The 22,736-nt window shown below is 43.2% G+C and overlaps 1 protein-coding gene across 5 annotated transcripts in view; it reads left to right on the top strand.

Annotated features, from left to right (window-relative positions):
- The window catches only part of SNX19 (sorting nexin 19), a 40,978-nt gene that overhangs the window by 12,761 nt on the left and 5,481 nt on the right, over positions 1–22,736 (top strand). Inside the window, exon 10 of one of the 5 annotated variants that reach the window (XM_077894203.1) lies at positions 16,873–17,187. The exons of the other annotated variants lie outside the window; for them this stretch is intronic. Coding sequence (XP_077750329.1) covers positions 16,873–17,005 — 133 coding nt within the window. The 3' untranslated portion in view covers positions 17,006–17,187. Of the gene's footprint in view, positions 1–16,872; positions 17,188–22,736 lie in introns of those variants that run through there. 5 annotated transcript variants of the gene reach the window in all.

The raw sequence follows: 22,736 nt of genomic DNA, 5'->3' as shown, positions 1-22,736 counted from the left end.
AGGACAGGTTCTCTCATAGGGGCACAGGGATGAGACTGCCTCAAGAGTACCGAAAGGCTTGTGTTAATCACCTCAATGTCTAAAGTATAAATGGGTCTGCTTCTGTGAGGCTTCTGGCATAATCCACTGATTTATAGACCCAGCCTGTGATCTTAAGACACTTTACCTTAACTCTTCCTACTCGGGGATCAATTCTCCACCCAGTTAAACCCCCAAGCCCTATACCTTTCACTGTGTACAGTGGACATTTCTCTTCACTGACCTTTTCACTGGGATGATAAACGGTGAGACAAGGAAAAAACAGATCAGTGCTCTGAAAATTAAGTTTGTTTTCTCCAAAAGGTATATAAATATTAACTTAAAAAGTTACTTACATTGGATGGTAAGGAATCAAAGTATACTTGGATGTAAGATGTGGATTGTGATCCCAAAGCCACTTGCGTCTCCTAAAAGATCTGTACGTGGGTGGAGTTTTTAGTTGCTGACTTCCTAACCATGAAACTGACACAAGCTTTGCTAAACTCAGGATGGCCAGAGACATGGTCTCAGAACTAAACAGATATACCTGTTTTGACCTTTTGACCATTCTTTTTTTTTTTTTTTTTTTCTCTCCTTTGAGACATCCTGGCAGATACTAAAGTAAGGAGCCAAATTCTGACCTCCTCTGTTGGCATGTGGCTCATGATAATAAGTCACTCCAAAAAAGAAAAACCAATGTTAAAAACAGAATTATGTGTCAGTTCTACAAGTAGAAAATTCATTAACAACAAGCAAGTAAATCTCCCCTCCCACACTCAGAGTTACTTAAGATTAGGGAAGCCTTAATGAGCTTTAATAATAAAAAGACCTAGTGAAAGAAGATGATGTGCTTTTACATTTGCTGAGTTCTCCTCATATGCCAGCACCTGACCTCTGTGTACATATGTTTTCTTGTAGCAGCCAAGTGAGGTAGGTAGCCCCATTTTATAGAGGAAAATAGAGCTTGGCAAGCCCAAGCTAGCATGCCCAAGGCCATAGTTAGTGACACCTGGACTTTGAAGCTACATGTGTGTAAGTCCAAAGCCAATGTGCTTTTTCCTACGTGTTGTAGCTGACGACTGGTCTCTTAAGTGAAACCCACTTATAAAGGCTGACAGTCTCCATGCCTTTTGACTTTCCCCCTTGTCCCTCCTCTATACTCAACTCTGCCACTAGAGTGCTTTTTCTGAAAAGCAGATATGAACATATAGTCTGCGCTTAACATCCTTCAGTGGTGCCCTGTTGCCTACAAAAGTGATTATTCTACTATGTTTCCCAGAGTTCTAGGGTTCCACAGAGGTGCTTTAGAAGCTAAGGGGAAAACTGAGTGCACCATGGTCTAAGCAATTTTATTTTGGTCAGTATAATAGGCTAGAGATTTAGGTAAGTTTTTGTTTAAAAAAGGGCTCCACTGTGTTTAAAGTATGTATTTATTTATTATATGAAAATTTCAGCTTCCTCCTTATGTGACATGGTCTGGTCCCAGCCTTATTTCTGATTCTGCCCCATGCAAACCCTTCCTCTTGGCCAGACACTCTGTGGTCCCTCTTGCTCTGGGCCTTTGTTCATCCTCTTATCTCTGCCAGAATGGTCTTTCTCTCTTCATTCTTCTGCTCATTCTCTCTCCTCTCTCTCATTCCATCTCCTTCCCTATGTCCAGAGTTTTCCCTCTTCTTGTCTGCTTCTACTGCTAAATATTTTCAAAAATTAAGCATTAAATGTCATTTATTCTGTGAAACTTCTTGTGGCATATTCTTCTACCTGCCCCAAAATCTAAGGAGCCCTCCTTTCTACTCACGGTTGTGATGATTGTACGACTTATCACAGTGTATTAAAGAAACGATCTTTCCCTAAACTAGTGGTCCTCGAGTGGGGAGCAGTTTTCTCCCAAGGGTATTTGGTAATATCTGGAGATATTTTTGGTTGTCACAACTGAGAAGGGAGGCAGGAAGCTATTTCATCCAGTAGGTAGAGGCCAGGGATGCTGCTGAATGCCCTACATGACACAGACAGCATTCTCCCTCCTCACCTTCCCCCCCCCCCCCAAATAACAATGAATCATCTACTCAAAATATCAGTAGTGCAGAGGTTGAGAAACTTTACCCTAGACTACCAGTTCTCCAAGGACTAGACCTGGCTTTATATCCCCAGCAATTTACACAGGACCCAGGACATAGAAGATGCTCATTAGATGTCCAATAATTTAATTATCTTCTATCTCAAATAAAAGAATAAACAGTTCTTTTCTCGTTACCCTCATACTTGAAGTAGAGTCTGTGTTTTTATTCAGTCACTTGTGAACGTTGCTGACCGAGCCTTCGTTTCTTTTTTCCTCTATTAAGTTTCTCCTTGCTGATCTTCCAAGTGCTTTCCAAAAATTGGAAGATTCTAAAACTAGCTGGTATGTGATCATTGATTACCCCTGTCCTTGAAGTCATTTACATGATGAATTGGTTTCAAAACATAGGAAGTCACTCAATAGGAACAGAAAAGTATAGATGAGTCGGGAAATTTTAAAAAGATTAAGATTTATATATTAAAAAGGTAAGAAGAAGTTTACCTAAAGTTTGAACAACTCGGAATATTAAAGGACTAGAGCCAGTACCAGATAAAGAGAAATATATTCGAGAATCATACGCAGATCATTGAAGTGGTATTTTACGTAGTTAGGGTTCTTGGAGATCTAAAACAGGACTTAAATACAAGGGAATTTCAGACTGAGAATTCTAAGCCAGGTTGCATTACTCTCAGTGGGCAATGATTATAAATTCCCTAGGGATAGGGAAGAGACAAAGGATAAAGTGGAGCCGATGGGATGTGCAGAAGTAAATGTGTCATGCCCTCTGGTCTAACCATACTGGTAGCCAGTTGTCCAGGCTGTTTGTAGCATTCATCCGCTTTACCTTGAAATACTCCGACATCTCTGTCCAGCTGGGAATTTGTTTTGGTCTTACTTCTTTATTCACTGGGCTGGTCAGTAGAGAACAAAACAGACTCCACTCCTACTTTTCACATTTTGTACAGTTTCGTGGGGGTTAGAACTGAGGGCCTTATTCATGGTCATCAGGCTAAGGTGTGGTGGAGGCAGAAATCAAACCCAGGTGTTCCAAAGCCCAAGCTCTTATCTACACAATATACTACTATGCTCTGATTAATCTCTCTTCCTCATCTGGAAAATAGTAATTATATCAATCTCTTTAGGTTCATAAAAGGTGTCCAGTAGATGTTAGGTCCTAATATTTGCACTTCAGTAAAAGGAAGGAAGGAAAAGAAAAACAAATATTTTTGTTTCTAATTCCTCCTGCTAGTGGCCCCAAATTTGCACTACTTTTATGTCTTCAGGATGCCCGACTCTATACCAGTCTTCTCCTGCAAAGGCTAGCGTCCTCAGTGTGCCTGGCTCTGAGTTTTGCAGAATAGAGCTCCTAAACAACTATGGCTTCATAAAGCCTTTCCGGGTGACCCTGTGCCAGTGGACTCATTGGCAGAGTATTTCTGTGTCTTACATGGGGAAGCAGACCACTTGGGTCTCTTTGTGGCACAGACAGGCATAGGTTAAGTACAGAGTTCAGTAGTATTTTCCAGGATTACTGGTGCTCCTGGTTACATGCCTGGAAAGAGCTGCTGGAATCAAGTAGTGCCTTTCCTCATGAAGAGGACTGTGAGTCAGGCTACGTTTCTAACCTTTTCATCTCCTTTCCGTGACACTTCCACTAGAACCATGCTTCTAGTTAGCTGGGTAGGTAACCACCTGGTGGCAAAACCCACAGGGAGTTCACACCATAACGAAATCAGGGAGAGGGTGAGGGCTTACAGCTAAATTTCTCTTGACTTTCTTTTTCCTTTTCCTTTTTTTTTTTTTTTTTTAATGGGGTGACATCTCCATTTGTTACAGGAAGGAAATTCTGGATGTTTCTAGTGAATTTGAATGAAGCCAATATGAATTTTGTGCAAGAACAAAATACTGTGGTTGATCACTTTTTGAAAACTTGTTATAACTGTGATCTGTTATCTTTGCTCATCATAGATTTTTTTTTAGGCAGTGATGTTTTGTGCTTGTTCAGTTGTCTCATATCCCTTCCTGTCAAAAGGTTCCTACTTATTTCTAATCAGAGTGTATCCTTAAGTCCATTTTGTTTTGTGTTAGCTACAGTGGAAATGGGAACACAGCCGGCTGACACCCTTCTCACCCCGAGTCTCCACAGACTAGAATTAAGAGTCTCATCCTTCCGTGGTCAAGGCCTTCCATCTTTCCCTAGAAATCATTCCATCTTTTTAATGATGTATAAACATGGCCCTCTTCTGAAATCCCTTGTGTTGGGTTCACAGTACTCTTGAAGCTTTTGTAAGATAGGAGTCAAGAGGAAACCATGGATATCTAGAAAAAGAATTCCAGTTCCCCTTCCATAGGCTTGCAGGATCTGTGGTCTCATACTAGCAAGTTCCCCTGTGTATGGTAGACATGGACAAGACAGGGCTTATTTCAGGACTCAAAGTGTAGACATTATAACCTTGTCACCTTCAGAATATTTGGTATCCAGCAAGCCTTTGTTGCAATTTTACTTTGTACAGACACTATGCTGAACACACAGCATATTATATCACTTAATCCACTTAACAACTCTGTGAAGGAGGGATCATGATCCCATTTCAAAGATGAGGAAGCTGAGGCTTACAAAGAATTGTGGTTATTTAATCCAAATCACAGAGCTAATAAGTATACCACAAGCAAAATTGAATGCACGTTTGCCTGATTTTCAGCTATAATGACTTTATCTTTTAGGGATTACCCTGGGATTTAGAGAGATTAAAAACCAGTAAAAATTTTTGCCTTAGAGTCTACATTCCTCAAGAGGAGATTATCAGTCACTTTGTAAAATCCAAACCACATTTCAGTGTGCGCACATTCACACGTAACACAAAGGGCCCTGCAGCTTCCTAAGGTCAGCCCGTGTTACTTCTCCCCTGGACAGCTTACATTACTTTTTATTTTTAAAAAGGAGTTCATACAGTGCTACATTCTTGGGCTTTACTTGCTTTGGTAAGCAAATAAGCTGGAATTTGATCCCTTCCCCCCCCCACAAAGCTACAGCACCTCCCCCACCCCTCCACCTACCAGTGCTACTCTGACAAGAGGTATGGTGTGGTCCCTGCCTGCTTCGGGGTTGACCTCTGGGAGACTGTCCCCATGACGCCTGCTCAGGGGGCATCATGTTCTGTCTCTGAAGCCACGAGTATCGGAGCTGTATCCTTTTGCAGAGTACTGGGCTCTCCTTCTTTAAGTTCTGCACTTTAAAGGGAAGGAGAGTCGGTATTGGTGCCACTGATAGCTACTGCCACTTCTCTGGTCATCTTGAACACCCTGCAGCCTGGGCATCAGGGATGGTGCAGCCATCCACACTTACGTTTATCTCCTTAAAATGTCATAATTTTCCAACCTCCACCATTATCAGCTCCAAGAAGATAAGTTCTTCTGTCTTCAGCTTTGTTTACTCTCCTTGCTCCCTTAAAAGATCTATATACATAACTGCCTTGGAAGCCAAGGACTCCTGCCAAATCATGAGCGTGTACTCGCTCACTCTTGAGCTTTCTCTCTAGCCTAAAAAAAAAGAGAGAGTAAATTCAACCTCATGACCCCTCCTTCTAAGCCAAAGTTGGAAGAGTGCTGATCTGAGCCAGCCTTCATAAATCTCCTTTGATTGTTGATGGTGTGGAGAGAGTGGGGGAAGGGAGCTGAAGAGAAGTTAGATGCCCAAAAAAGGCATTGTTAAGTCAAAGGAAAGTCTTGCACGCATGCGCGCCTGACCTCGTATGTCAGCTTCTGTGCTGGGAACATCCAATTATGTAAGAAGGAGCACTCCTTGTTTGGAATTAGAGACAAAGGGAGGGGCAGAGGAGTGGGGGGAGCAGTCTAAGCCAAGGAGTGAATCCAGCTTGTGCAGACCGCTCATGTCCGAAAACAGAAGAAACTTAACAATATCCCTGCATGCATCAGATTCAGGGTTAGGAAGTTGGACAAGTACTCAGACATGACTAGGTTGGAGGGAAAGAGGAGAGATGTACTGTGCTTCATTGATGGTAGAAGGTTTGGGGCAGGAAGATCCAGCCAAGGTAAGGGGTGAGATTATTATGGAGGCCTGATGTAGATCAAAGGAATGAGAAGAAGCTGGACTGGTTCCCTGCCTGGATGCCCAGAGCAAGGCCACGATAAAAATATGAGGCAAGCTAGCAGTAGAGTACACGAATGCCACGTCCCGTGGCTCTGCCCTCCCCGTGGCCCCGAAGATGGCATCAGACTCTGTGTCAAAAGGGCAGCAGACACATTCCTGGCATCTACATCAGGATTTCTTAAAGAGTGAGTGAGTGAGTGTGTTTGTGTGCGTATGTGTGTGTGTTGGGGGGCACGTGAGAATGGAGTAGTGTGAAAAGAGGAAGGAAAAAAGGAGAAGGTTCTGGAATCTGTGGGCAAAGGAGAGTAGAAAAGTATGTGAAATCAGGAATTATAGAGAAATGAAGGAGAAAAGATAGAATGTGTCAGGTTTAAGGAGTCCCACAAACAGGGGACCCAGGAGAAAATTAAATGGCCAGCTCTGGACGTTATGCCAGGCCATGGACTCGTTTTCTTAGAAACGCAGTCTCTACAAACCATCTCCCAGGAAAAGTCTGGAGAAGGCATGTGGAGAGCGAGGAGAGGACCATCGCAGAGGGCTGTGCTGCCAGGCACGAATGTCCTCTCTCTGAGAGACCGTCTGAATGGCTGACCACGTCCTGTTTGCCTGCACTAATTCTTTTCGGCCTCTCTGGAGTCTTAGGTGTTCTTTAAGTGGAGTCCATGTGCTCATGTCTAGGTAGTAGGTGGCTAAAGGGTCTTTCCGTATTGGTCATATCTTCAGGGAAACTCCAGGCCACCAAAGGGTACAAGCAAGTGCAACAGGAAAGGGGCTGACATTTATTTAATACTAACACTAACAATACCAGCTAAGCAGCTGTGTGCTTCATGTACTAACATGCCGGGCAGTTCTGTGAAACACATATATTTACACGTTTTACAAGTAAGGAAAAGGATATTCAGATTAACCTTCCCAGAATCATCGAGCTAGTAAGTACCACCCCCAAGATTCCACTTCGATCATCCTGGCCTCAAAGTCCATGCAGTCTCTGGTACTCCATACTGCCTCCCCCACCTCCTCACTCTGCAGAGTTTCTCACCAAGCCATGGCCACTAGAACTGGCCTCACTGGGGAGTCCCTCGGCCTCCCTCGTTTGCAACTAATCTCTCTTGCTTTCCACCTGAGTGGACTTGGACACATGCATACGATGGTAGTATATAGATTCATTTTTGTCTGCATATTTTTTATTTAACATTCCTGGATCAGAGATTGCATGGTCTCCTTAGGTATCCCTAGTCTACATCCTCTTCCCAATCAGAAAAAGATTTTCAGAGTTAAGATTCAGAGTTACTCAAGAAACACAGATTGCAGCTTTCTTTTTTCCTCCATAAACTTCTCTTTATTTTAATTTGCTTCTGGTGCCCTGTGGTTTCTTACACCTGATCTCTTTCTATGCACAGGTTCTGTAGGAAGGTAGCATACTTCTGCAAGAGCCCCAGACACAAACTAAGTCTCAAAATTATCTCAAACCCTGTCAGATTACTTTCTGGCCCTCTCATTATTGACTCAAGTAGCTTTTAGATGTACTGAAAATAATTTTTTGCACTTATGGCTTTGCTCACATTGTATTGTGCTTCCTTGGGGGAAAGGAGCACTGCTTGTCCCATGCCTCTTCCACTAGACCTTGACAAAGGGGAGTTCTCAAGTTATGTAGATTGGGCCAGGATGGGCCCCAGAGGTCTCCCTGCTATAGTTCTTGGGTGTCACTTACTCTACACCCATCTTAGGATGAAGACATCATGTTTTTTCTATCATATCCTGAGGATAATAGGGTATGATAATACCCTTAGATAATACCCTCTTGATGGTAATATCATACCATATTCTAGTTGAATACATCTTTAAGGTTGTAACAGGTAGGTGGTATCTGATTGCCTGTGCCTGTGTGTTTTTGTCCTTCTGCCTGTAAATTCTCATACACTCAGAGAGGCAGAATTGATCATTGCATCTATTAAGAATAAAACAATATCAGGAGCTATTTAAACCTCAGAACCCTTCTTCAAGTCAAGTTGCTGGTGTCTCATGGCCGTCCATAAGTACACGTGGGAACCTAGGATAGTTCCGAAGGACAGTTCCAGACTGTCAGTATCCTGAGAGCAAGGATTCTGTCTTATTCCTCATTCTCTCAATACACATGGAAATTTGGTCAAATGAACATCACATGCCATTCCAATCAGTCCCTGTATAATCACTAGCGAGGATCTCAGGGATTCCTCAGTAGTGCTGGGGGACCGGAAACAACAATGTAAACTGAGTGTCTGTTACATGCCTCCTCCACAGCTCTCTAAGTGAGGACCTTGAATTCCCAGAGCCACAGTTGAACCTGAGAAGAGGTTTTTCCTTTGGGCCCTTCAGGCCCTCTCCTATCCTAGTTCCATTCTCCTTTCCAAAAGAACGTAGTGACCTCTTTGCTGTGGACCTCCCACCGTGTGGCCCATGGAAGCTGGCCCTCTCTGGAAGCATCTCCTGCTGTCGTGCTTCTCAACCTCTTTCCTTCCACACAGGGAAGTAAGAATATGGGCTTTGAAGTCAGATCTGAATTCAAATCCTACTTTGCATCTTACTATCTTTGTGACAGAACAAGTCACTTAACCTCTCTCTGCCTCAGTTACTCTCCAAATGGGAATAACAGTACATAGCTCATAAAGGTAGTCCAAGGATAAGAGAGGATAACGAAAGCCTCCCGGTGCATGCCTGGCGCATGGAGCACTCATTAAGTGTGAGTTCTCGTCCATGTTTACAAGCTCCGTGTTCCATTTCCTTGGGGACTCTAAATTGCTAGGGCAGTAACATCTGATGTAAAGAGTACATTTACATTTTAATGTGTTTCTTTTTGGAGAAGTCTTTATAGTGTGCTTGCTTTGGATCTCTTAGTAGCAAAAGACAAATTCTTTTCTTCACCCTTTCTTCTTGTGATTTTTATCTGTGCTCTCCATCCTGTCTTACATACTTAAAGTCTCCTTCCCCAGTCCTATCCAGAGCAGAACCTCAGAGTTTCTTCAGACTGGGGAACTGCCTCCTAATGCAGGTGCTCCTAACCAGCTCTTCATTTACTCTCTAGGAAATTAACTTTGTGTAGTCTTTGTTATAGTGACCTCTTTACAAATAATTTTTGGATAAAATTTGATGCGTCTGCATCCAGTAGCAGCTGAATACTAGCTCTCCAGATTTTATAATGTGACTCTTTCTACTTTAAGGTTCTTTTAGCCTAAGTGAAGAGAGAACCCATATGAACCAGTTAGAACTATTGAACAATATGAGGTTAAATGCCATGGTGTAGACGGTAAACACAGTAAAAAAAAAAAAAAACAGTAGGATTCTTGGGGGTAAACGTTAGGGAGGCTTTATAGAGGAAAGTAAGCGTTTAAAGCTAGACGTAATGTAGACGTAATATTATTTAGACAGGTTTTGCATAAAGAATATTCCAGACAGTGAACATTTTTAAAAGAGGACATTATTTCTACTTTTAGAGAAAAAGTAACCTTTAAATGTATTTTTAATACCTGAGAGAGGCAGAAACAGTGTGTGTGCGAGACAGAGTGTTCATGCGCCCAGAAGACAGAGAAAGATCATTTTGTTAAACACATCTCAGCGCCGCAAGCTCTTGCTACGTGGGGGACTTGGACTAGGAATCCTCCCTCTGGGCACCAGGTGGCGCTGCAGGCTAACCTATACCCGGTCCGCTTCTTGGAGGGAGTGCTCACTTGGGGATTACAGGTCCTGGTCTTGGGGATAGTCACGGAAACCATTCCCTGTCGTGCGTGCTCCACGATTCAGAAGCTGCTTATCTGCCCTCTCCTCTGGGCCAGTGACTTTTGTATCTTTCACCCTCCTCCCCTCGGTTCTGATCGGTCTTCAGTGGACACTTGCTGCCTCGAGCAGGATGTCCTGCCAGATGTGCCCTGCTGAGTATATCGCACCCCTCAGGCAGTCAGCCCTGGAGCTGATTCACTGGAGAACATTTCTGACTCAGAAACCCGGAGTAAACCAGAAAGTCTACGTAATTAAACCAGCTGGACATCTAACGTTGAAAAAAACTGTTGGTACACTCTCTGTAAGCTAGTTGCTCCTTTTTGGAGACCAGAATCCTAGATTTCCATCTCACTGAGGGGTCAGATTGCACCCATGTTGGGAATCTTATCCACCTCTTAAATGATCCAGGGTATTTCCTACTGCTTTCAGCCATGGGGGGAGATTATTTGCCTTTTCCTGTTAACTTGGAGACAGACATATTGGAGACATAGCCATATGTTATGCTTGAGGTTTGATCTTTACCTCTATCTTTAGATATAGATTCACCAGATGCCCCGTGGAGTAGACCTGGATGGTACTAGAGCAGGGAGGGAGTACAGGTAAACCCGTAGGAAATACTACTGCTGATGTAATTATGGTGCCAGAGATTTTCTTGGGGGGAATTTAGTCCTTCCCCAATAAATATATAATCTGTAAACATGGTATGCTTGCTGTGTAAATGCAGCTTCAAGATAAGTCCCTTGGCCACCTCCTCCCCTGTGCCCCTTGTTTTCTAACCACAAGTGGTTCCCCCAGAATCCCTACTATGTGGAGATTCTGGAGTCGTCGCCAGAGATCTGTTCCACACCCTTAGTATCAGGATGGATAACCTTCTATTTGGAAAGATTTTAAAATTCAGCCTATAGACAGGAAACTAGAAACGAATACCTTTGGGTAGCTTTTCTACCCCAAGGTGATTCTGTTCATTATAGTTACTTTTCCCGATCCTCCTTTCAGTGTTTTTCTTTGACATCTGTTTTTGTCCATGCCTCGTTCTTTGAGGCTAGTCTTTTCAAGCTTCCTCAGCATAACTTGGAGCCCTACCACGTGTGCTTATTTAAGCCCAGTCCCTAATTCTCTCCCAGATCATGGCTGAGCATACTTTAACCTGCAGTCTAGTAGAAGTTGGGAGCCGGTCCCATCATGTAGACCACGCAGTTACCACCTTTCCAGCCTCCTGTTCTCCCTCTGCCCTCCCCTCCCACAGTGATGGGGTTTGCCCAGAGCAGAGCTGGACACCTCCCTGTGGGGTGAACTCACTGGAAACAGCAGAGGTGTGGTTGTCAAGACAACAATGAACTTCCTGCCTTCTGCCTTCCTTTGTGTCTCACCTTTCTTCCAGTGCTCCAGTTCTAAGCATTTCTCTCCCTCTCCCTGCCCTTTCCCCTCCATGGACTCAATATTCTTCTGAATGGGTGGCCATTTTAATCAGCCTTCCCCACCTTCCTGCCCCAGGTGCTGAGAAAGAAAGGCTCAGGATAGGTGCCTGGTGACTGAGAATGACCCAAGCTTGCTATTCACACAGGAGCGAGGAAAGAAGGGAAGAAAAAGATGTTTGGATCATGCAGTCTAAAACTTTCACTTGCAGTGAAAGTTTCTAGGGTCTTGTTTTAGGAAGGATTCCTAAATATAATCTTCTTCACATTACCCATAATCTCTTGGGGACTGCCCCCAGTCTTAAATATACAGGACAGAAATGGTTCGTTGTTCTAATATTTACACTGCTGAGCCTGCCAGGAGGAGAACCCGCTTTGCAAAAGGGACAACTGAGGCATGAAATGCAAAAAGCTCACTCAGGATCTTGCCAATGTTAAGTTCCTAGGGCCTGGTAGAGTCTTTTAAGAGGATCCAAAGGAGTCTTTCTTCAACTCATGCACCAACACACAAGCACTTTCAAAAATGCTTTCATTTTTCTCATTTGCTCTTGTTAGTGAGTAAGACAAGGCAAGAATTAGCCCATTTTATTAAGAAGGAAGCCAGACCTCAGTTCATGCAAGTGGTCAAGCCAAGCCCAAAACTGCAACTTTTCAGTGTTATTTCCACTCTTTGCAGCACACCGCCTGTGTGAAGCCTTTGTGGCTCTTCTCACCACTGAGAGTGCTTTTCCACAGAAGAGTATGAACTAGTTTTATACTCTGTATTGCCTTGAAAACTGTGGTGACAGAGGAATCTCTTGGGCTTAGAGCAGAGACGTGGACTGTTCCAGAGACTCTTAGGGGGTTTCTGGTTGTGAGACAGATGTCCTGCTGCTTCTTTTACATGGATCAAACGAAGAGCACAGGCAGTCATCCAAGAGCATGACTTTGATTTTGCCTAGCTTTAAAGTCTATCAGCTGTGATGTTTCAAAGCTGGATTATGGTGCATTAGCAACATAGTAAGGAGCTGAAAAAGTTGATCTGAAGGTCTTCAGAGGTATACTAGATTTGTGTAAAGAAGCTTTTGAATTGGAAGCCTAAGGGTATCACGATACTCAAATCTAGAACAAACTTCTAGAGCTCTCCACTTGCAGTTCGTCTCATTTATCCCATGAACACAGAACCTCTCAAGTATGTTCCTCTCCTGTTTTTGTTAGGAAGGTAACTTCACTCTTGCTTTTGGTGATTTTTTTACCCAAACATTGTGCCACTTTCTTTTCTTCTTACTAGTTTCAAGTAATGGGCTGGAATCAGTTTGATGCTGCTGCATCCATCAGGGGCACTTCCCAAAATACAAGTGTGACTCACAGTCCTCATAACCCCTTTGCTTTTGTTTGACTTTGAGTTTCTTCTGTCCTCTGGGCCTATTTGCCAGGAAAAGTGACAAAAACATAGACTGCTGGCAGGTGTCTCTCTTCTCTAGGATTTATAGTGTGCCAGATACGAAGCATGGCTGACCCACTCCCTTCCTTCTACCTCTCTTGCCTTCCAGGGGAATGCATAACCAGGTGTGAATTGCATGGATTATTCATGATGAATTCTTAATTCTAGCTCAGCTGACTTACTGCCCAGGATACTTACAACATTTACCCTACAGCTGGTGTGTTGGCACACAGTTTAGTTTTAATGTTAGCCAAAACAAAAGGTTATTAGGAAAATAAGTCTGCCAAATGTTTATATAAATACATACAAATGCCAAATACAAAGGATTTCTAAATTGTCCATGATTTTTTAAATCTCTTACTGTCTTTCCCCATAAGCATGAATACTGAAGAACTTAACTATTCTTTTGCTGCTTTAAGTATTGGGATGTTTGCCTTTTGCAAAGCTTATTTTGACCTTTAATCCTTTAAGACCATTGTTTTTCCCACAGAGAGCATTACTTCCTTTAGTAACTAATATTTGTTGATTACCCATTCTGTGCCAAACAGTATGTTAAGTGATCAAAATACAAAGAAGACCCCAGATTCCTATCCTGGAAAGTTTAATATCCAGTTGGAGGTACAATCTTACAAATAAGGGATTGGAATATAAAGTGAGGATTTTAAAAAGAACTATATGTGGTGAATAGAAGGGATGAAGTGATGGATGATGGGAGGTCCAGAGAAGGCTCACAGGAGAGATGACTTCTGAGACAGGATTGAAAAGGATGAAGGGAAGTTCAGAGCAGACATTGGAGACCAAAGTATTGGTGGCAGAGCAGTAAACAGCCTGGCAGATTTGTGATAATCCAAAGAAGTCATATATAATTGGGAATAAAAGATGTATGGGAGCCCTGGGTGGCTCAGTTGGTTGAGCATCTGCCTTTGGTTCAGGTCATGATCCCAGGGTCCTGGGGCTCAGCAGGGAGCCTGCTTCTCCCTCTCCTTCCTGCTCATGCTATCTCAGTCTTCATCTCCAGCTGGCTCTGTCAAATAAAACCTTTAAAGACAAAACAAAAGGAATAGAAGATATGCAGCAGGAGTGGCCACATTACCCTGAAGAAAGCCTACGAGCCATTCACAGATCAAGTTTTCCCCCATTTGTGGGGAAGCCTTCTACAACGTGCAAACAGATGATGACACTATCAACTTTGTAACTTAGAGAAATCACTGAAAGAGTGCCCCAGAGGATTAGTAGGAGGCAAAGTTAGAACCAGGGAGACAAATTAGGAAGGGGTTGCACCAGTAGAAATGAAGGCTGCTGAGGAACGGCTGCAGCAGTGGGGAAGGGTGCGGAGGCGTAGCACCCCCTAGATTCAGTGATTGTTTATGTACTTCTGTGTTGTTGTCGGGAGGTGTGTGGATTCCAAACAGGGAAGGAGCAGAGAATGACCCCGTGTTCTACTGTGTAGATTGAGATGCGTAACTCAGAGGACAGCATAGCAGCCTTCTGACCATATCCGACGTGTGATTAAAAGTCCACAGCTACTCATTAAATCAGTAGATTATTATCTCCTTTTGTGTAGAAATAAATGACGATACACGAGGAAGCAGGGACTGTATTCCTAGTAATTCTGAGATTTTTTGAGATAACTTAAGGACCTGGGAGCCCAGATTGTATCCTTCATCTTCTCTCTGCAAGTTCTTTTGTCTTGGGAAGAAAAAGGGAAATGTGGGATGTGTAGGTGGCACAAAGGGAAGGCTTTCTGACTTTCTGTTCTTTGGCACACGATGCTCACATGGCAGATTCCCCACTCGAGTAGAGCAAAACTCAAGGATAGTAGAGAGAATATACACAGCCGAAGACCTGTCAATTCATTGAGGACCAAGAAGCTTAAAAAAAGAAATTTTGGGGCAGCCCGGGTGGCTCAGTGGTTTAGTGCCGCCTTCAGCCCAGGGCGTGATCCTGGAGACCTGGGATCGAGTCCCACGTCGGGCTCCCTGCATGGAGCCTGCGTCCCCCCCTGCCTGTGTCTCTGCCTCTCTCTCTTTCTCTCTCTCTTTCTCTCTCTCTCTCTCTGTGTCTCTCATTAATAAATAAAATCTTTTAAAAAAATTTTTCTTTTGACATAAAAAAGCTAACACTGGATATTACGGAAAACAGCTAACAGGAGACTGGAAGTGGATGAATGTTATTAATAGAATTCACATGAGAACAGCAAATGAGATTTAAAAAAATAATAACATTTTATAGGCCATAATAATGAGTTAACTTAAAATTCTAACTCAGAAGTTATCACTGAGAATTTTGCAATAAGATTGATTCATTCACTTCGATGGCTTGTTGTATGACTGACACTACGATGCTAAATGCTGAGGAAGATACCAAACTGCATTAAGTAAGATCCCTTCCCACAAAACCTTACAATCTAATTCTTTGGCACTTACACAAAGCTCCACCAGTATGTATGGAGTAAATGGAATAAACAAATTAAACACAGAATTCCAGTAAGGAAAGGGAAGAATCAAGGTCAGATGAAACCAGGGTGGTTAACGGAGATCAGACTACAAGTATGCACATATTTTAAAAAGGGGTGGGGGGGACACGTCCTCAGTAATGCAAAGTAATAGCAATAGAACTAATAAGAATGATGTCCAGTAAGTTGTAGATAAATGTTAGGGGAGAAGACTTAAGAAAAACAAGAAAAGCACAGGAAATACAGGTAAATCTTTTGAAACAGAAGCTATATTATTCACTGGCTATATTGAGAAAGCATTTATTCATTTATTCAACAGTGAATTGATCTGTTTGCTAAGCTGTTTAATTTCTGGGTTTTTTCTCTCAAGGAAAATGGTTTGACAAGAATTGGACAGACACAGTTAAACCAGAAGACCAAATTAGGAATGTAAATAAGAGAGCACTTAACCTATTTTAAAGCTCCTGTACGTGACCCAGATGAATTATACTCTATGGAACTAAAAAAAGTGTATTTATCATTGAAAACCTAAGATCATTAAAAAAAAAAAAAAAAGTTGGCATATAGGATATGCTGGGTTGGATATGGACAAATATCTTGCCTTTTAAAAAAAATGGATGCAAATCATTGGACCCTGACATTTATCTCTAGAAATTTCTGAAGCAGATTATTAAATAGGCGTTTTGTGAACATGCTCAGAGAGGGAAATGGCGAGCCCCAGAAATCAGTATGTGTTCAGGTGCCCTGCCTGATTAGCATAGTTTCTTTCTTTAGTGTGATTATTCAACCATTAAAGGAATGCATTGGTTATTAAATGTAGGTGGATTTCAGCAAGCTTTTGCCGTATTATCCTAATATCTGTGTGGACAAAATGGACATACATGGCCTGGACTATAGTACGTTTTTTTTTTTTTTTAAGAATTTATTTATGTATTTAAAGAACATGCACGTGAATGGGAGAAGGGGCGAAGGGAGAGAGAGAGAATTCCCAGCAGACTCTGCACTGACTGTGGAGCCCGGCTCGGGGCTTGCGCTCACAACCCTGAGATCATGACCTTAGCCGAAATCAAGAGTCCCAACTCTGAACTGACTGGGCCACCCAGGTGTGGCAAGGACTGTATGTAGTACTTTTAAGTAATTCATGGCTAATTGAGTTTCTTTAGCCCAAGAGTATCTAACAAATTTATGTCATCCTGGAGGGAAATTTCTAGTGATAGATCATTTTTCTTGTTTTTATCCTGGTCAATTTTTTCATCAGTAAATTTGCTAGCAACTAATCTTGGAGGTATAATTAATACTCTGGATGACAAAATCAAGATTCAAAAGGTTAGAATAATAGGTCAAAACCAACAAGATAAAGTTAATAAAAATATTGTAAGTCAGAATTTAGATTTTTTTTAAAAAAACTGCACAAGTACAGAAGGGCAAGACTAGGCTTAACAGAGGAGCATGTGATTTTTTGTTAAAGTACATATGTGGAGCTAGGGTCCTAGTTGACTACAAAACTCAGTATGAGTCAGTGCTTTGAAGTGTGCGCCCAAAAAGCCAGCACAGTCTTTGACTATATTAATAGAAGTATAGTGTATGGATCAAGGAAGGCACTAATCCTCTGCATTCTTTCATTTTTTTGCTGGTCAGGGCACATCTGGAGGCTGTGTTTGGTTCTGGGTACTCCATTTTAAGAGAGAACCGAAAGGAGCACACACCCAGGGGATGGAACCAGGATGAGGAATGGTTTGTTTCTCTCCTTCATTCTGCAGACCTTTATTGAGTGCATTCTATGGGCTCAACTTTGAGGTTGCCAGAATCAAGGATATAAAAGAGACTTGGAGAAATAACAGTTGAATTTAAAAAAACTAAGTGTTTATTCAGGAACTCTGCCCATTTTTAATTGGATTATTCAGGGATTTTGGTGTCATGTGAGTTCTTAATATATTTTGGATATTAATCCCTTATTGGATATATCATTTGCAAACATCTTCTCTCGTTTAGTAGGTTGCCTTGTCGTTTATTGATGGTTTCCTTCTCTGTGTAAAAGCTTTTTATTTCAGTGTGTTACTAATAATTTAATTTGCTTTCATTTCCCTTGCCTGAGGAGGCATATCTTAAAAAATGTTTCTATATGGGATCCCTGGGTGGCGCAGCGGTTTGGCGCCTGCCTTTGGCCCAGGGCGCGATCCTGGAGACCCGGGATCGAGTCCCACGTCGGGCTCCCGGTGCATGGAGCCTGCTTCTCCCTCTGCCTGTGTCTCTGCCTCTCTCTCTCTCTCTCTGTGACTATCGTAAATAAATAAATTTAAAAAAAAAAAAAAAATGTTTCTATGGCCAATGTCAAAGACATGACTGCCTCTGTTTTCTTCAAGGCTTTATGGTTTCAGGTCTCACATTTAGGTCTTTGATCCATTTTGAAAGAGATTTGACCTAGTAACTTTAGTATTTCCCATTAACTCCAGAGGAACAATGTAGGAAGTAGGAACAATGACCAGAAATTTCAACGAGGCAGATTTTGGTTGCCAGTATTTAAAGAGCATCTCTAATAAGTCTAATAAGGTTATCCTTTTCAGGAATTAAGCAACTTCCCCACGGTCACATTCCTAATTGGCGGCAGAGTTAAGATAAAAGCCCAACTTTCTAGATTCTCGGACCAGAACCCTTGGCTCTGCCATGATGATACACAGGGGATTTCAACTCTGGGAGGAGGTGAGATAGGGATCGTCTGTTTCCTTCCAGCTATGAAGTTATATGTTCCTATAAGTCTTTGGCTATGCAGTGCTCCTTTTCGTCTGTTTTCACATGTCAATTGGTGAGATTATTGGAATAGATAACCTCTAAGATTCAACAAATGATTTCTTTGACTCTTTGACTTCCTCCCTTGATTCAAAATGCTTTAATTCTTAATGCACATTAGATTTGTAGCTGTGATTGTAGGTTACTAATCAAAAACAAAAGCTGTGGCTAGATATAGAAGCATGGAATTCAGATTCTTAAAGCATGGTTTTCAGGCAAGTATGTCGTCCTCCCTTGAAGCACATGTTTTAAAGATGTGAGTCCATGATTTAAAACATGAAAGCAAAAATCAAAGAAGAAATTGTGTAGACTCTGAGCCATTTTAGATTTCACAATAGTCATTGAGAAAAAGAAATAGGAGTTTCTTGCCCTTGAAGTTTATTTCCTCCCCATTCTTCTCCCCAGGCAGGGCAGGAAAGGATGGTGACCTAGATACACAGTCAGAGGGCAACAATGCTGAGATTGTTCAGGCACAGCTGAGTAACTTGGGCCTGGCCAGTGCTAGGACCGAGAAGGCTAGCGCTCACGCTCACGAGGAGGAACCGTCTGTAAACAGGGGCTGTGACAGGAAGGCAGAGCCCTGGGAAAGGAATCAGGGAAGAGAAGTGTTACTTTTATCAGGTGTGAAATTGGCAAAAACAGCTCGTTTAATGGGAAATACCCTGGATCCACACCATCGCCCTCAAGATTGCCTTTCTCTCCACCCAATGCATTGGGGCTACCGATTTAATGAGCAAATCCTCCTAGTACGGTGCTAGGACTATGGGTGCAGAACACAGTGTTCACATTTTATGCCATTGTAAACATTTTACAGGGTACTTGGGGGTGGGTGGAGGTGGGGAGCATTTCCAGGAAGCTAAAAATGTAGCTTGGGCTTTTTCCCCCTTTTCTTGGAACTCCTAATTCCTTATACTGTATCAGTGTTTTTCTAACTATTTTTAAACTTCAGCCCACAGTAAGAAATACATCCACATCATGACCCACTGTGACTGCACGGTACACGCACGCACACAGAAATACACGTCCGATAGATCCTTATGTGCATCCATATAGGAAACAAAAGGCTCCCAGATCACGAGACGCATATTAGGTTTTCTAATCTGTTTCTACGGAGATGTTTTTAAATGTCACAAACCACAAAGTTGAGTGCGTGGCTGCCTCTAGTGCTGTTCAGCCCACAATTTTGAGAAGTATTGTGCTACAACCACCAGTATTGAAACGAGTGGAAATAGCCCAGCACTTGGCATCCAAGACCCTAAGTCTCAGGTAGTGGTTCCCAAATGGTAATGATTTTGTCCCTCAGGAGACATGCAGCAATGACTGGAAACATTTTTGATTGTACAAAAGAGGTACCTGGGAGGGCTGGAAAGCTGCTAATCATTTTATACTGCGCAGGACAGCCCTCCAGCAACAAGGAATTAGCAGTCCAAAATGTCAGTAGCGCCAAGGTTGGAAAACCCTAATCTAAGGGTAATAAAATGAGTTGACGCTCCAAATGTGCTGTAGATCTGTTTACGATGGTAGAAGCTTTAACATGATCTTCTTTTACTCTCTTTTTTTTGAACCATAATTTGTACAGCAAGGTGAGGTGGGAGGGTCATCGTCCTGGGGTGGATACAAAGAGGACAAGCAATGAGTCTGTTGTTTTCTTTCATTTAGACTGCACCAGGCAATTTTGTTAAAATATCGTTACTGCTAATAGGAATATTTTCTATGTTCCAACTTCACTCTCCTCCCCCTGTCCTCACTGTTAGACCAACTTGCTCAGGGTCCCTCCTCACTCTGCTCTAGCAGCTCTTGGCAAAGAAGTGAAGGGACGCTGGCTAATTAGATTAGACATGGTCCCTGAAGCTTTCTCCCCTTACTCGTGAGACATGATTCTGTTGTTTTGATGGGAAGTGACCTTCTGCTAACCTTGAGGTGCCATCTTAAGCCCTAGTATTAAACTGTCTCCTTTTTAGCCTCTGCTTCATTCCTCTATCTGTAGCTATTTCAGACCAGGTTCTTGTGAACAACGGACTAGACATGCACTCCCGGTGTAATGGAAAGCCCTAATCTCCACATCTCCCTCCTTCCACGTCTGGCATCAGAAAAGCTCTTGAATATCTCAGTGTCAATCTGTTGTTGCTTTTTTTCTCATTTTATTGGCTATTTCTGGGCCCACTAGTATGGCTGCCATGTGCTCTGAATCATTCAGAGGCAGCCTGAGAGAACAGACCTGGTTTGGCTTTTTTTCCCCCCCTCTGTCTTTTCATTGGGAAAAAGGTAGGATGGTAGAAGGAGGTAGCTCTAAATCAAATATCAGAACTGGAACAGTAGTAGAAACTGAAACCAATGCTATTTGTGGCTATTCTCTTCCATATTTATTTTAGCGTATTTACCTCATGCGTCTTGAATTACATAAACAATAACATTTGTATTTAGTAAATGAATTCTTATAAATAATTTACAATAAATAAACCAAGGGATACGTGTGTGTGTCCACCTTGAAACTTTAGATTCTGCAAACATAGTAGTAAGCTAGTAAGCGGTACCAGCAGATTCCAGAAACTGATACTGGAACAGCTCCTGTGGACTTCAGACACATGCATTCCATTCCTTTTGCTTCAAGAGAGCTATAGGGACACAGATTTCTTTTTAACTTTCCCACTCGTAGGTTAAGAATAGAAAGACAACATGTGGAGCAGAGAGATGAAGGGAACTGATAAGAAGCTAAGGCGTCAGTCTCTCTCTTAATTTTCCAAAGTTAATCTCTTCGCCTCCTCTGCTCTCGCCCAGTGTCAGAGTGAACCGAGCAGGATGAAGGGAATTAGTGAGGCTGCATAAAGCGTAAAGCGTGGTGGTGTGTGGAGCTCCACTCTGGAGAGGGATGACAGAGGAAGAGGAAGGGAGAACGGGGACTGGAGGGGGAGAAGAGCCCACTGGACGAAGAAACCCCTGCCCTCTTCCTTGTCATCAGTTGTTGGTTCTAGGCGAGGTGGTAGGCAAGGCAAATAATACAGAAGCCCCGCATGTGGCCATTTACAACTTAAGGAACACCTACTGTGGGATAACGAAGTAGGGAAGCAGGCCTTAGAAATCTTTGTTCTAGGGACACCTGGGCGGCTCAGAGGTTGAGCATCCGCCTTTGGCCCAGGGCGTGATCCCGGAGTCCCAGGATCGAGTCCCACATCAGGCAGGCTTCCTGCGTGGAGCCTGCTTCTCTGTGTGTGTGTCTCTCATGAACAAATAAAATTAAAAGAAAAGAAATTGTTCTAAAGCTCACGGGTGTTTTTCTGTTTTGTCCGAGGGGCAGGGCAGTTTGGGGGTAGGGGCAGTCGGCCCTGGTCATTTTCTTGGCTTGGGCTGTGCCCCTTTCTCCTTCCACTTTGGGATGCTCGGCATTCCTGACAAGACAGCCGACTTCAGAAGGTCTGAGGGTGAGAGGGGTTTGCTGCCCTGCCTCTCTGCACAGGCGGCGTGGGGTCGGAAATGAACGCGGCCAGCCCCAGATGTCCAGGGGAAAGCCTCTGTCCTCTTGGAGGAGCAGGGGTGGGCGGGACCAGGGCAAGAGGAGAGTCCTGCAAAGGGTGAACGTTCACATCTGCACGGTACCGGAGTGTGGTTGACGTCTGTTACCTCCAGGGTATGAAGAGGAGGAAGGGTGACGGAAACCACGGCACCTCGCAGGTGGAAGCCGCCTTCTACGTTACGTGCCTCTATAGACGTGCAGCCTGTTTCGTTTCTGCCGGTTTGCACAAGACTAATTTTCTTATGTTCCTCACATGCCTGGGACTGACTCTTCTAGGGCCTTCTGTTGATCAGTTCAGTGCCTCAGGGTTTACAGTGCTTGACAGTTTCTTTATCGGCAGTTGACATTTACTTGGAGACTCGAGTTCTCTCTGTCAGTTCTGCTTAACTCCCGCGACTTGACTTGACTCCCTGACTCATCCTCATCATGAAAGGGCTTATTTTTACTTTTCCCTACTTTGGTTCCTCTTCCCAACATTCCTATTCAGAGTTTAATAAGCTGTCGTCCTGTAAATTTGTGTACGTTTATACATTCGTGTTTTGCCACATGCTAAGATTTGTTTTGCACTCAGCTGGTGTGCCTGAGTCACCAAGGCACGATGGAAGAGAACAGACAGGACGTCCTTGCCATGATGCAGCGCAAGGGCCTGTTCCTGTCGGGTGAGCTGACAGGAGTTCAGAACAGTCAGTCTCCTACATCGTAAGACAAGCCCAGAAGGTGACCGAGGTACCCAGATGCGCTGTTGAACATTCTGCTCTAAGAAGGGTTGAGTGGATGATGAGGTGCCTCGGAGGAGTCACAGGCGTCCGTGGCCCCAGAGGACGACAGTAAGGGCACAGTGGCTAATGTGCAAATGCGAATGAGAAACTGAGCTAGACGAATTCCAGCCGAAGGCCTCTTGTTACAGATCCTCCTGGCTCTTTGGAGGACTTCAAGATTTTGGTTTTTCAGGGGCGCCTGGGTGGCTCAGTCAGTTACACGTGTACCTCCGACTCCGGTCGTGATCCTGGGATCAAGCCCCACGTTAGGCTCCCTGCTCAGCGGGAGGTCTGTTTCTCCCTCTACCTGCTCATTCTCTCTCTCTCTCTCTCTCTCTCTCTCTCTCAAATAAATGATTAAAATCTTAAAAAAAAAAGATTCTGATTTTCAGATGCTTGCCCCTTCCCTCCAGTCACTCAGATGAGACCCGGATACACATCATTCA

The sequence above is a fragment of the Canis aureus genome, chromosome 3, assembly GCF_053574225.1.
Source record: "Canis aureus isolate CA01 chromosome 3, VMU_Caureus_v.1.0, whole genome shotgun sequence".
In the NCBI taxonomy this organism is placed as follows: Eukaryota; Metazoa; Chordata; class Mammalia; order Carnivora; family Canidae; genus Canis; species Canis aureus.
The sequence above is the reverse complement of the archived record's forward strand: the minus strand, read 5'-3'. Positions and strand labels throughout refer to the sequence as shown.